Source organism: Medicago sativa, chromosome 3, assembly GCF_051527215.1.
Source record: "Medicago sativa cultivar Bolivia chromosome 3, Bolivia_mono, whole genome shotgun sequence".
NCBI classification, from domain to species: Eukaryota; Viridiplantae; Streptophyta; class Magnoliopsida; order Fabales; family Fabaceae; genus Medicago; species Medicago sativa.
Window position 1 is genome coordinate 32,261,453 of NC_140751.1, and position 15,194 is coordinate 32,276,646.

Consider the following 15,194-nt stretch of genomic DNA (forward strand, 5'->3'; position numbering starts at 1 on the left):
CTCAATCACACTCTGAATCAATTCATTTTTCTTGCTCTGCTGGGTTTGTTTTCTTGATGTTTGAATCGATTCATCCATTTAGTGAATCGATACACTATGTTCTTTTTGTGCGAAAATTGTGTCTTTCTACTCCTCACTATATATTCTCTTCCTCTCATAACTCCAAAATCATTGAATCTTTTGCATCTATTCTCTCTAGGTCTCAAAAACTCATTGTTCGTACATTCTTCAAGATTAAACACTTTTTCTTAGAATCACTTTGTTCTTTGAGTGCATAGATTCTCTAGGGTGCTATTAGGGATTGTAAGTTGGTTCTCTCCAGAAGATTGATTGGGCTTAATCAAGGCTTCAAAAGAAGTTAATAATCTCATTCCACCTCCAAAGGACTTGGCGGTCTTTCTAACCGTTCTTGAAGTTGAAGGGGGGTTCGTTTACCTGACGTAGCGTTGAAGACTCGAGTGAAGAGGTTGAAGGAGTGCACGGGTAATTGTAACAGCCCGATTTTTCGATTAGATTTATTTTTATTATTCTTAATTGTGTTATATGTGCTCTTGTGTGATTATTTGCCTCCGTGTGTATTTTTGGTTGGGGTTCGCAGAATTCGGTGTTAGAAGGGTATTTTAGTCATTTTGGACTTGGGCATTTTGGTCATTTTGAGAGCAGGGGTAATTTTGTAATTTTTTCTGAAGGTTATTTTGAGTGCTTAGTGAGAGTTATTATTTTTACTAAGTATTGGAGAGTGGAGTTATTATTTAGTTTATCGTTAAGTGACCGTTAGTGTTATATTTTACCGTTAAGTGAGTAGTAACATTTTGGGTTAGAATAGAAATGGGTTAGGCCCATTAAGACATTGTGAGTTGAGCCCAATTGAGTAGAGCCTATATAAACACTAGTTGGTAGTGGAATTGGGGCTTTACCAACATTTTCATTTCATTTTCACAATTAAGAAGAGGTAGAGAGAGAAAGAACAAGAGGAGAAAAAGGGTTTGAAGAGAAGGATCTAGAGAGGGCTAGAAGAGGCTAGAGAATCAAGGGTTGAAGCTAAAGTGAAGCACTAGCTAGAGATTGTGAAGAATTAAGGTAAGGGGGTTAGAATTCAACCATAATCAATAGTTGTAGTTCATCCCTAATTCTTTGCTTAAGTTGTTAATTGAGATTTTGTTGTAGAAATTCGTGCTTAATTATGATGATATGATTATGTACATGAATTAATTGATAATTGTGTTGTTGTTGTTGAATTTGTATGTCAAAATGGATAGATATGAACATGGTATGTTTTTGTATCAAATAAATGAATTGTGAAGTTGTGGTTGTTGAATTATGAATGGATTCATGTTCAATTATTGTTGTTAATGATTTGAATCATGTTGTTGTTGAATTGATGCATTGGGTATGAATTATGTTGAGTTGTTGTTGTTGAATTGAGTTGTTGGAAGAGATGAATTGTTGTTGTTAAAGTTTTGGTGTTTTAAGAAGAATCAATTCAATTGTTGTATAAGCCAATTTGAGTGTTGTGAAAAGAGCTTATTTGATGTGTTTGAACCTTGGGATAAGTTGTTAAACACTTTGGGTGAATGGGGAATCAAAATAAGCACTTTTGGGGTGATTTTGAAGGAAACCTGTTAAAATAGTTGGAAGTGGTATGAAGTTAGTTAAGGTAGTTAGACTATAGTTAGTAATCAACTATAGTTAGTTGATGACTAAACTAGAGTTAGTAGCATGGTCAGAAGTTAGTTACTCAAACTAATCTCTATATATAGGAACAGCATTGTACACATTCATTATCTTTTATCAATCTATTCATTCTCTAATGAGTTTCTTTGAGTATCTCCCTCATGAATACTCTTATGCTTGCTATCTTGCTTACATCTATGACTTCTCTCCCTATGATTCCATGATTTTTAACAAAACTCGAGGCCAAACATCCCAAATTCGCACTTTTCGCAGGGCTAGCGCTTGAACTAGGGCGCTAGGCTTCCAGTTCCAGAGAGCTAGCGCTTGAGCTGGCGCTTATACAGCATCCTGGCGCCCAGACCTGTCTTGTGAGCCATTTTTCACCATTTTCCGTTTTGAATTGGCTTTTGGTGTAAACATGAAAGTTGTAGATACTTTTGTTAGCTTTCCAGAGGCTTTTGTTTGACTTGAAAATGATTTTTGGTTTTTGAGTTATGATGAAAATACTCCAAGGTGGTCTTGATGAAATTTTACGAAAAATCCGCATAACTATTTCTTAGTCGACCCAAACCTTATGGATTGTTTCCTAACTTCAAACTTAAGTTTTATGAGTTCAATTAAGGTGTTTTAGAGTATTCAACTTATGGTGTGAAGGTTCTATCTTGGTTTTTTTTTATAAATGTATGGTTTTGTAAAATGCTACCAAGAGACGAACTTGGTGAATCTCATGATTCCGTTATAATTAGCCGGTGAAACGCCAAAGTATTATCTACTGCACTTATATATGGCCTAGAGGTATACTTAGTTGAGGCAATTGAACTTGTTTACTTTGTTTTGTCTTAAATGCTCAATTATTTTTAATGTTGTGACTTTGAGAGACGAACTTGATTGGAAATGATTTTTGAGAGTCAATTGCTTATGAACCCTTTATGAATAGATTAATATGATTATGAGATGATGCATGAATGGTTGTTGAGTGATGAATATGATGTTGTGATCATATGTTGTATTTGTTCCCTTATTTGGATTGTAAGGAATTATGTGGAAATGTGGCAACTATATGTTGATTTATGTGGAGATAATTGATGATGTATATATGTGACAACTATATGTTGCTTGAATTATGGATGTTGTTGGTGATTGTATATATGTCAAGTGGTGGTGAATTGTTGTCGATGCATATATACTAATTGAATGGTGAAGAACATGTTTATGTTATGTTGTTTGTTGATCATGTTAAATGTTGATTGTTGGTGGTGAATTCATACATGCTAATATTGATGGTGGTCTTGTTGGTGAATGCATGTATGCAAAATGATGGTGATGGTGAGGTGATTATTGTTTATGTGAACATATGCATTGAGTCGAGTCATATGCTCATGCATTCATGACTGATGGTGGCGGATTTTATATCCAATTGAGGTGATTACGGTGTTTTTGTTGCGTCGAAGGTGACGACCTTGAGGGGATATGGTACCACATGCATCTAGAAGAGTCTAGAACATTGCATGCATTTGATTAATTGATGAGTCGTGTCATAATTGAATATGTGACTTGGTGAATTTGTGTAATGGTGAAATTTGGTGAATGCTGTGATTATGTGGATTGGTGTATATGTACATTGGTGGATTATATTGATGGTTGTGAGTAATTGAATCATACTCTAATTGCATGTCTTACTTGTTTGTGCTTATACACTTGGTGAACCTATTTGTTGATAATTAATTTGATAATAATGATGAGGTGAGAATTGTATATGTATATACATAAGATGTGGTGATTTCTTTGATAATGATGATTGCTTGCTTATAACTTTGAAATGATGAATTGTACTTGTTGAGTTAAGTATGCTAAGTGAAGAATAAGGTGAGTAACCCTTTCATTGAATGATAATTGATGAACTTATGTCGATGATTTGTTTAGAGATTGGATATACTTGCTATGCCATGTTAATAATGTGATAGCTTGAAATGTAAGTGATGGGGGATAATAATCATGTGATGCTAGTGTTCTAGGAGGGATGGTTATGTATATGTGATATGTATGAATCCGTGAATGCTATGTTTTCATATGTGGATTATGTTTGATGCAATGCTTACCCCCAGTGGTTTCGACCGCCTACCTGTCTTTATGGATGGGTAGACGTTGTGCAGGATTAACCGCTTTGGTGAGTTGCTTGGTGGTTTCTTGGATAGCTGGAGTTTCCTCGGCTATCGTGTTGGAGTCGTAGTTTAGGGCTCTGATTAGGTCGAGTCGGTGTCCTTAGTTTGTCGGATTATTTATTTTATTTGGAGAATTTTATGTTGATGTATTTGACCATGGCATATGTATTGATTTGATTTGGAGATGTATGATTATATCCGATGTGTCTGATGAGATATTATATACATATATATGCATGACTGTTGATGTTTTGATGAGACGTAGTGTCTATTTCTTGAATATTTGTTATATTCACGTGTTTTATCGCTTTAATAGAAATAGGGCGTTACAAGTTGGTGTCAGAATCTGGTTGGTCTTGTCCAGACCAAAACCCGTTGAATTTTCCTGTTTGTATGCGACATGTACGAAAGTAATGTCGGTACTTGTTGTGTTGTTCCGTTCTTTTAGGCGGGATTGAGCATAGTGGGGGAGTAGCAGGTTGCTTTAGGTGTGTTAGTCTGGTAATGGAAGGTATCTTTGGCTGCAGAGACTCAGTTGGTTGTGGTTTGTGGTAAGGTTCCTGTTGATTTTGAGTTGGACCTTGTGTGTCTTCCGTTGAAGCATATGGATGTGATCTTTGGTATGGATTGGATGTTGACTTTTGGTGTTAACATTAATTGTTTGACCAAGAGTATAACGTTTTCTAAGCCGGTAGCTGATGAAGGTGGAAGGTTCTTGACCGCGGAGCAAGTGAAAAAGTCTTTGGACGGTGAAGCTAGTGTGTTCATGATGTTTTCTTCTTTGAAGGAGAGTAGTGAGAAAGGAGTTAGTGATTTGCCGGTAGTGCAAGAGTTTCCAGAAGTATTTTCGGACGACATTACCGAGTTGCCACCAGAGAGGGAAGTTGAGTTTGCAATTGATTTGGTACCAGAAACGAGTCCTATTTTGATTGCGCCGTATCAGATGTCTGCATCAGAGTTGGGTGAGTTTGCAAATCATCCAGTGTTGTTGGTTAAGAAGAAGGATGGAAGCATGAGGTTGTGTGTGGATTATCGGCAGTTGAAGAAGGTGACGATTAAGAATCGGTATCCGCTTCCGAGGATTGATGATTTGATGGATCAGTTGGTTGGTGCGGAAGTGTTCAACAAGATTGATTTAAGGTCAGGATATCATCAGATTAGAGTAAAGGCGGAAGATATATCCAAAACTGCGTTCAGAACGAGGTATGGACACTATGAGTATTCTGTGATGCCATTTGGAGTGTCTAATGCGCCAGGTGTCTTCATGGAATATATGAATAGAATATTTCATCCATTTCTGGACCGTTTTGTGGTGGTGTTTATCGATGATATTTTGGTGTATTCGAAGTCGGAAGAAGAGCATGCCGAGCATTTGAGGATCGTGTTGGGAGTCTTGAAGGAGAAGAAGTTGTTTACTAAGTTGTCGAAGTGTGAGTTTTGGTTGCAGGAAATGAGTTTCCTTGGTCATGTGATTTCTAAAGGTGGTATTGTCGTGGATCCGTCGAAAGTTGATGCAGTGTTGCAGTGGGAATCACCTAAGTCTGTTTTTGAAGTTAGAAGCTTTCTTGGTTTGGTAGGTTATTATCGGAGGTTCATTGAGGGATTCTCTAAGTTGGCGTTGCCATTGACACAGTTGACTCAGAAAGGGCAAGCTTATGTTTGGGATGCTAAGTGTGAGAAGAGTTTCCAAGAGTTGAAGAAGAGGTTGACTTCAGCTCCAGTGTTGATTTTGCCGAATTCGAAGGAATCTTTTGTTGTGTATTTTGATGCTTCTAAGATGGGTCTTGGTGGTGTGCTTATGCAGAATCGTCAGGTTGTGGCTTATGCTTCGAGGCAGTTGAAAGTGCATGAGAAGAATTATCTGACTTATGATTTGGAATTGGCAGTCGTTGTGTATGTGTTGAAGATTTGGAGGCATTATCTGTATGGTTCTAAGTTTGAAGTGTTCAGTGATCACAAGAGTTTGAAGTACTTGTTTGATCGGAAGGAGTTAAATATGAGGCAAAGAAGATGGTTGGAGTATCTTAAGGATTTCGACTTTCAGTTGAGTTATCACCCTGGAAAAGCGAATGTTGTTGCTGATGCTTTGAGTAGAAAGTCGTTGCATATGTCTGCTTTGATGGTTAAAGAGTTGGAGTTGATTGAGCAGTTTCGAGATTTGAGTTTGGTTAGTGAGTTGACACCGGAGGGTGTGAGGTTGGGAATGTTGAAGTTGACAAGTAATATTTTGGAAGATATCAAGAATGGTCAGAAGGAAGATTTGGAACTTGTAGATCGAGTGGTTTTGCTTAACCAAGGTAAAGGTGGAGACTTCAGGTTGGGTGAGAACGGTGTTTTGATGTTTCGTGATCGTGTTTGTGTACCAGATGTTCTTGAGTTTAAGAGAAGGATTTTGGAAGAAGGTCACAGAAGTAGTTTGAGTATTCATCTAGGAGCGACTAAGATGTATCAAGATTTGAAGAGGTTGTTTTGGTGGCCTGGAATGAAGAAAGAGATCGCAGAGTTTGTGTATGCTTGTTTGGTTGGTCAGAAGTCTAAGATTGAACATCAGAGACTGTCGGGTTTGATGCAACCGTTGTTTGTGCCAGAGTGGAAGTGGGATAGTATCTCTATGGATTTTGTTGGAGCTTTGCCGAAGACTGCGAAGGGTATTGATTCGATTTGGGTGATTGTCGATCGGTTGACGAAGTCGGCACATTTTGTTCCTATCAAGATTGGCTTGTCCGTGGCAAAGTTGGCTGAGATCTACATTGAGCAGATTGTTAGGTTGCATGGTATTCCTTCTAGTATTGTGTCGGATCGGGATCCGAGGTTTACTTCTAAGTTTTGGGAGAGTTTGCAAGCTGCTTTGGGGACTAAGTTGAGGCTGATTTCTGCTTATCATCCCCAGACTGATGGTCAGACGGAGAGGACTATTCAGAGTTTGGAAGATTTGTTGAGGGCTTGTGTTTTGGAGCAAGGTGTCAGTTGGGTTGAATATTTACCGTTGATTGAGTTCACTTACAACAACAGTTTTCATTCTAGTATCGGAATGGCACCGTTCGAGGCTTTGTACGGTCGGAGGTGTAGGACTCCTTTTTGTTGGTATGAGTCAGGTGAAAGTGCTTTGTTAGGACCGAAAGTTGTGCAAGAGACGACTGAGAAGGTTAAGATGATTCAAGAGAAGATGACTCAGAGTAGGCAGAAGAGTTATCATGATAAGAGGAGGAAGGACATTGAGTTTCAGGTTGGTGATCATGTGTTTTTGAGAGTGAATCCTGTAACTGGTGTTGGTCGTGCTTTGAAGTGTCGGAAGTTAACTCCTCGTTTTGTTGGACCGTTTGAGATTGTTGAGAAGGTTGGGGTTGTAGCGTATCGGATTGCGTTACCACCTTCTTTGTCGAATCTTCATGATGTATTTCATGTGTCTCAGTTACGGAAGTATGTGTATGATGCATCTCATGTGATCCAAGTGGAGAATTTAGAAGTAAGGGATAATTTGACCGTTGAGACTTGGCCAGTTAGGATTGAGGATCGGGAGGTGAAGCGTTTGCGTAGCAAGGAGATCGTTTTGGTTAAAGTGATTTAGGTTGGACCAACTGGAGAGAGTGCCACTTGGGAATCGGAGAGTAGGATGAGGGTTTCGTATCCAGAGTTGTTTCCTTCAGGTAATTTTCGAGGGCGAAAATTCTTTTAGTGGGGGAGAGTTGTAACAGCCCAATTTTTCGATTAGATTTATTTTTATTATTCTTAATTGTGTTATATGTGCTCTTGTGTGATTATTTGCCTCCATGTGTATTTTTGACTGGGGTTCGCAGAATTCGGTGTTAGAAGGGTATTTTAGTCATTTTGGACTTAGGGCATTTTGGTCATTTTGAGAGCAGGGGTAATTTTGTATTTTTGCTGAAGGTTATTTTTAGTGCTTAGTGAGAGTTATTATTTTTACTAAGTGTTGGAGAGTGGAGTTATTATTTAGTTTACCGTTAAGTGATCGTTAGTGTTATATTTTACTGTTAAGTGAGTAGTAACATTTTGGGTTAGAATAGAAGAATTTTGCTCTCCACCCAGCACGTTTTGCTCACACCCTGCAGCCATGCCAAAATTGCCCTTGCGCATGTTAACTAACGCAAGTGTAATACTATGCATTAGTTAAGTAACGTTGCGTGACTTAAGATGCGCAAGTGTAAAATTATGCGTTAGTTAACTAACGCATAGTCACATATATTATAAGACACTACGTGAGTTAACTCACGCAATGTATTACACTTGCGCGAGTTAACTCACGCACTACTGATATATCAGAACAGCATTAAATGATGTACTGATGTGCATTGAATGTAGATTGGGTCCAAACCCTAATATGCTCATAATTGAACCTAATTACGCCAGTTTAACAATATTATTGGATAATACGACACAATCGATCAAAATTACACCAAAACATCGTTTTTTTCACAATCACATAATCACACATAACAATCCAAACGGTCCAAATTACACAAATTCGCCGGTAATGACCCGTAATCATTTAAACACACTTAATGACACGTAAACGATCCAAATTACACAAATTTGTCCATAAATTTATAAAATTACATAGTCTCACATAAACGGTCAAACATTACACTATTACACTTAAATAACGATTACACTTCAACGGATCGGACAAAAAGATACAAAGTATTATTCTCAACCATTACCCTAAACATGAAATCAACGTCGCTATCATCTTTGAGAAGTTGTGGATAATACACGGTCTTCCAGAAGTCCTCTTCCTTATCCTCCCCCAAGTCCAGGCCTGGCACATTTACTATCACATCACGTGTTCTATGATTTGAACCAATATGGATAAAGAAGTCGTCAAGCTTTGCCTTCAACTCGTCCAACTTGTCGGTGGGGTTTACAGTGAACCAAGCCCTCTTTTTCACATCTACATAACGGACTTCAAGTTTAACCGGATCTTGTGCATCTTCAGACATGTTTCACCTCACAAACTTCACAAAAATATAATGAAAAACAAATATGAGATAAATGAGATAAAATAAATAGTTGAATAATTAGAGACAAAATAAGTAATGCAAGCAATAATTGGTGTGACATAACCGGCCACCAAAAAAATAATTCATTTCATTTAATATATATAATATTAGTTACATATTGGCCACAAATATACAAATTACATAACCGGCCACCAAAAAATATGTCGGGGTGTAATACCACCAAAAAATAGGACGAACACCGACCGACCTATAACTGTCCTAACCTATAATAACCTATCTAAGAGGTCTAGTGACATTCCTAAATTGTCGTCCTCTTTCATGTCATCCGTCCATTCAAATTCTTGTTCCTTTTTTTGCGGGTAGGAGTATCACCACAAACAATTGGATTGTGCTCATTTGTTGGTTTCTTTGGCGGCTTAGGCTCCTTAGACATGAGTTCATTGAAAGTGTTTTGTCTATCCAAAAACGCAAAATGCCAATTCTCCGCCTCACCAATCTTGTTGTTCATCCACTCCTTACAACTCGGTGGTAACACACAACATTCCTTCAAAATCACATGAAGATAGTGGTCGGGAATTAAGCAAAGACACATGATGTTGGAATGTGGATTAAGTGGAGGAGCACTTCGGATTGGGAAATATGTCTCACATACACCACCCGTCGTTTCGGGCAAAGTCAATACAACAACGGGTCTTTTGTAGCAGGAAGCAATAATGTGAACCATATCCGGAGTGGTCATCCACATATCTGGAGGCGCAACACCAATTGTACGTTTAGGAGGGTATAAACCATTCAAGATTATGTTATAACGCTCCTCCGTGTCATATATCGGCATGTGGTCACTCTTATGATTTCTCAACTCTTGAATAAGTGCTTGACAAACCAATACATGATCTTCCTCATCCATCCCCAAATGCCTAGCTGTCATCCGGAATCCACAATGACCATTCTCTTTAACATTCACAATTTGTTCAACAAAAGGCCTCATGATATTTGGAATTTGTGAAATGTATGGGATATTCCAAAATGGTTTTGAAGTAGTGGATGAAGCTTGTGAGCGGGAGTAAGTGCCAAGGCGTGCATCTTTCCTCTTTGGAAGTGACCTCTTTGGTTGTGAAGGTTGACTATCCGGATTTTGAGAATCAATGGTCTCCCACCTAGAGGGGATTCGACCCGTTGATGACACTTTGAGTGTAGTCCTCTTCCTTTTAGGTGCTCCCTTGGTTACCACCTTTTTCAAAGGTGGAGACAACAATGTGTTTTCCGGAAATGCAATTTGACGCATCATCTCTTTGATGTGGAGCTTCATATTGTAAGGGCTTTTCTTGAGAAGTTCTTGAATGCCAATCCACTCCTCCATCACGGAAAAGTCATCATCAATCTTCTCTCCTTGTACACACAACCTTTTCCAATGAGGGTATATATCATCCAAGACAAGAGGCAATTTTAGCTTGCTCTTCATGGCAATAATACACGCACAAGGTAACCCGTAGGATGTCATTTGAACACAACCACAATCTTCCTCACCAAATCCGAATGTCTTGGAGCGTTTCAATTCATCATAGATAAATCTCAATGCTCTTCTAGAAACATAACCCTCTAACTCTTTCATCATCTTGATCTTTTTGTATTTGTGCTCAAAGACCGTTTTGTTCCTCCCGAAACTACCTTGTATCTCACCAAATTGCACCGCCAACATCTTGTGAATTTCATCCCAACACGATGCCAAATCACCCATGCTACTCCTCAAATATTTTTTCAAAAATCCATGAGCGGATTCAACAATGTTGGTGGTTCTACATCCTAGATGCAAGAATTTATCCGTCCATGCCCTCACAAATTTCTCCTTAAGGTTCAAAACCGTTTCTTCGACATATTTAATGAATTCCGGAAATGGCATGCATACCTCTTTGAATTTCAACAAATTACTTGCATATGATTCCTCCGTGGGAGATTCAACCAACTATCTCCAAGCATTCACCACTTTCTCAACAACATTGCTATTCTTCATCTTGTTCTTCTTCAATTCTTTCTTGTCTAGTTTTGTACCCTTAGGAGGCTTTGGCACCACTTTACAATCCGTGATGCACTTGGACCTTACATTCTTCCCAATATGAAAATAACAAAGCATGGTGTATGTCTCAGGGAAAACTGTGCCAACGACCTTCATCAAAGCACCATCCCTATCGGTGACAATCACCTTAGGCATGTTGTCTTTTGAGCACAAGAGACCTTTCAACATCGTAAGTGCCCAAGCAAAGTTATCCTCGAGTTCAAAGTGAAGAAAGGCGAAACCAACGGAATACGTCATTTTTGTAGAGGTGCAACCAACTATCTCAAACAATGGCATTCGGTAGTTGTTGGTTTTGTATGTAGAGTCCATGACCAAAACGGTCGGAAAGGTGTTGAGCAATTTAATTGACTCCGGATGAGCAAAAAAGATGTCTTCAAGAGTGGTTTCCTCACTATTGCATCTTGTATAATAGACGTATTTATTCTCCACCAACTTCGATATCAAGAATTGCAACTCCGTCATGTTACCTCTTTCCCCCTTCCGCCATCTTGTTCGCATATTGTACACTTGCTTGATTGTTGTCACACTTTCCTTGTTATTTTCCTTCAAATTGGTGAGAATATTATGAGGCACCGCCAAGCTCTTTGTCATTTCGATAACTTTTTTTCTTCTCCTCCGCACGAAGTCTACCCGCAATTAGGTGTCCTTGTAACTTTCCCACCTCCAAGTCATGGTTGTGCATTCCACAAAGCATTTCAAGCCACCAATCATTTGTATCCTTATCAAAGAAACCTTTTAACCTAAACGGACAATTACATTTCCTTGAGCCAATGCCTTTAAGGTTCGGTTTCTTCCTTGTCTTAGGTGGGTTGTATACTCCATTCCTTTCACATTGCATCGTCAAGTACGGCCTTTTTATAACGGATTTATCTATACAAACACCAAATCCGGCCTTTACCCCTTGACCGCGAACCCAAGTAAGTAACTCTTCTCGATCTCTCCATCTTGCATTTGTTGTAAAAAATGAGGAGGTGTCACGAGCTTCACAAATAATACCGGTAGGTACCGGTTTAGGTTCTTCAATTTTACCAATTCGAACTTGAATTGGAATTTGGACTTTAAATGGTTTCAAATTAAAGGTTGGTTTGACATCGCTGGAACCTTCACCGAAACCTTCACCGGAACCTTCTTTTTTGGCAGGTTTTGGTTCAACGTCATCATCCGCGACTTTGTCAACCATCTCCCTATATATCTATTGAATAAAAAAAATAGAAAGGAAGAATAAATAAATTACTTGCAGAACAAGCTAACCAACAACAAAAGTGGCGCAAAAAATTCAAAAAAATATGGCTGCACAGTGGCGTGACTTAAGTCACGCAGCACTAACGCACTTGCGACAATTAAGTCGCGCATCCAAGTTAACCTGCACAAGTTAACTTGCGTACCTAGCCCTAGTGCCTACGAAAACCAGACGACCCAAGCTCAAAAACCAGCAAAATGAGATGAGTTTAGATGGTACAATGCCTGATATTTGATGCTTGATGAGCGTAGAAACTTGCTTCCTACGATTTGCAATGATTTGGGATGATGATTTAGACTCAAAAAATCGCACTTTTTGGGTTTTTGAAGGTGGAGGGAAAGAAAATGGTGGTTGGAGTTCGTTCTGATGGGTTTTGTTCAAAAACAGAAACCTTGCGCGAGTTAACTTGTGCGGCGTTCGTTAACTTGCGCAGCGTGAGTTAACTTGCGCTGTGTGAGGTAACTTGCGTAAGGGTAAATTTGGCATGGCTGCAGGGTGCGAGCAAAACGTGCTGGGTGGAGAGCAAAATTCAGAATAGAAATGGGTTAGGCTCATTAAGACATTGTGAGTTGAGCCCAATTGAGTAGAGTCTATATAAACACTAGTTGGTAGTGGAATTGGGGCTTTACCAACATTTTCATTTCATTTTCACAATTAAGAAGAGGTAGAGAGAGAAAGAACAAGAGGAGAAAAAGGGTTTTGAAGAGAAGGATCTAGAGAGGGCTAGAAGAGGCTAGAGAATCAAGGGTTGGAGCTAAAGTGAAGCACTAGCTAGAGATTGTGAAGAATTAAGGTAAGGGGGTTAGAATTCAAGCATAATCAATAGTTGTAGTTCATCCCTAATTCTTTGTGTTATACCCTAATTTTGGACCTAAAAATATTGCTCAAAACATTTTTCCATCTTTGATATATGAAAGATTGTCAATTTGCGATTGTTTTACACTGATATTTTACTCTGCTTTATCTCCCGATTTAGCTTTAAAAATCTTTTCAACTGTGAATTTGTCTATGTCTTCTTACATTTAAAACCATCCAAATGTTTTTCTTGCATATCAAGTCATTTTGAAGTTGTCTCTGATCAATTGCATGTCTCTCTGCACTTTATTTCAATATTATTTGCAAAATTCATAACAAAGGGGTATTTTAGTCATTGCATGTGTCCAACTTCATTTTAATCTCTGAAATTGCCTCTGAGTCATTTCAAGTTGTTTGTCTAAGTCCTTGATTTAATTCATGTCAAAATTCATTTTAAAAAAATTACATTTGAGTCATTTTGAGTTAGTTTAGCCCCTAGGGGCATTTTAGTCATTTCCAGTGTTAAAACTCTGTTTAATCTCTAAAAAAATTGTCTCTGAGTCTTTTCAATTGGTTTGAATAAACTCTTGCTTTAATTCCTTGTTAAGAACCATTTTAAAAATTGCATTTGAGTCATTTTAGTCCCTAGGGGCATTTTGGTCATTTCACACAAAAATTTGACAGAGAGTGGTTACTTTGGAGTACCTCATTTGTGTAGTTGGTTCATTTTAGTCCTTTTTGTGTTTTTTTATTAGTTTCACTTTACGTTTTTTCCATTTCACCAATTTTTATTCCAATTTTATTATATGTTTTCATTTTAGTCCTTCAATGTCCTAAAAATTGCATTCGAGTCCTTTTGATCTTAAATTTGTTTTTTTAGTCTTTTTCTTAATTGCAGAATAGTCCCCATTTATGTCAAGTTTATTTTTTTAGTACTTATTTTCAATTTGCAGTATGGTCCTTGTGTTTAAAAATAATTGCAGGTCAGTCCTTTAACTTTCAGAAATTGCACAAAGGCCCTTAAGCCAAAATTAATCCAAGGCCGAGCCAAACAAGCCCAAGTCCACATGTCACAAGCTCATTGGTCCAGTGGTACACATGTCAGCTATATAAAGGATCCAATCATCACAGTGCCAGAGAGAATCGAACACATCATCACAATCACAGAAACAAATCACATTTTTCTCTCTCTTGACAATTACGATCAAACACAACAATTCTCCAGAAATTCATCCCCAATTCATCAAACCCTAAATTTCCAGAATCACAAATTGAACAAAATTGAAGTGAGTTTCATAGTAGTTCTCAGAGATTCACCAAAGAATCATCATCATCGAACTATATTTGTCTTAACTTCTTGCAATTCAAGCTCAAGGCGATCACAAGAAGAAGATCAAAGAAGAGAAGAAGAAGAAGAATCGAAGCAAATTTTGAACCAGTGAAGAAGAAGAAGAGAAGAACACCGATTTATTTTCGGTTCAAACTTACCAGAAGAATCTGAAACGGTCTCAAGGATCTTTTGTTCGAATCTCCAACTTAAAACCAGGTAATCATCAAAAACTTCTTCGTTTTCATCGCAATAGCTCAACGAAGGTCTATTAACACAAATAAATGGTGAATCGAAGTAGATTAACAAGTCCTAAGACTTGTTCTTTCACAAAACTTTGAAAAGATTTGAAAATTTTTGAAACCGAAACCCTAAAATGTAGATCTACGAAGATTCACCGTTCATTTTGTAAAACTAAGTTCAAATTCATAATCAGCATGAAAAATAGAGCAAGTTAGGGTTTAGATCCATACAGATCGGAGAAGTATAGGTCTTGCCGGAATCTGGAATTGACGGCGGTGACAATGAAGATTCCGATGAATCTTCATCGTCTTCGGCCGTTTCATTCCAGAAACCGGCGGTGGAGAGACGAACACCGATGAAGAGAGAAGTGAGAGCTTCTCTCACTAGAACGAGAGAAGAGAGAGAAGTGAAAGAAGGGAATGAGGATGAACCGGCCTCTTACGCTTATAAAGGGGGCTTGAATCAGACCGGTTCATTTGAACCAGTCTGGTTCACCCCTGAACCCAAGCACTCCCACCGTTAGATTTAGGTCAGGTTTGATCTGGATCAATCCAACGCTCCTGATGCGTTTGGATGATCCAGATCCATTTCCCCCCTTGGGCCTGGGCTGTTGTTTGATGTGGATTTCGTTTTGCCTATATTTGTTGCTATTTTAATACTGTGATTTGATTCTTACACCCTGCTTTGCCTAAATTTTTTG

At 38.3% G+C, this 15,194-nt stretch overlaps 3 protein-coding genes across 3 annotated transcripts; all 3 read right to left on the bottom strand.

Annotated features, from left to right (window-relative positions):
- Window positions 1-8,461: 8,461 nt before the first annotated feature.
- Window positions 8,462-8,794, bottom strand: LOC146937194 (uncharacterized). Its single transcript, XM_085749356.1, has one exon. The coding sequence runs from the start codon at window positions 8,792-8,794 to the stop codon at window positions 8,462-8,464; it is 333 nt and encodes a 110-aa protein (XP_085605482.1).
- A 337-nt stretch (window positions 8,795-9,131) lies between these two features.
- Window positions 9,132-10,715, bottom strand: LOC146937195 (uncharacterized). Its single transcript, XM_085749357.1, has one exon. The coding sequence runs from the start codon at window positions 10,713-10,715 to the stop codon at window positions 9,132-9,134; it is 1,584 nt and encodes a 527-aa protein (XP_085605483.1).
- Window positions 10,716-11,451: 736 nt separating this feature from the next.
- On the bottom strand, window positions 11,452-12,069 carry LOC146937196 (uncharacterized). Its single transcript, XM_085749358.1, has one exon. The coding sequence runs from the start codon at window positions 12,067-12,069 to the stop codon at window positions 11,452-11,454; it is 618 nt and encodes a 205-aa protein (XP_085605484.1).
- Window positions 12,070-15,194: the final 3,125 nt, after the last annotated feature.

Bases quoted from the DNA above. Each gene is read 5' to 3' on its own strand.
- LOC146937194 (XM_085749356.1), bottom strand. From the start codon at position 8,794: ATGTCTGAAGATGCACAAGATCCGGTTAAACTTGAAGTCCGTTATGTA.
- LOC146937195 (XM_085749357.1), bottom strand. From the start codon at position 10,715: ATGCCATTTCCGGAATTCATTAAATATGTCGAAGAAACGGTTTTGAAC.
- LOC146937196 (XM_085749358.1), bottom strand. From the start codon at position 12,069: ATGGTTGACAAAGTCGCGGATGATGACGTTGAACCAAAACCTGCCAAA.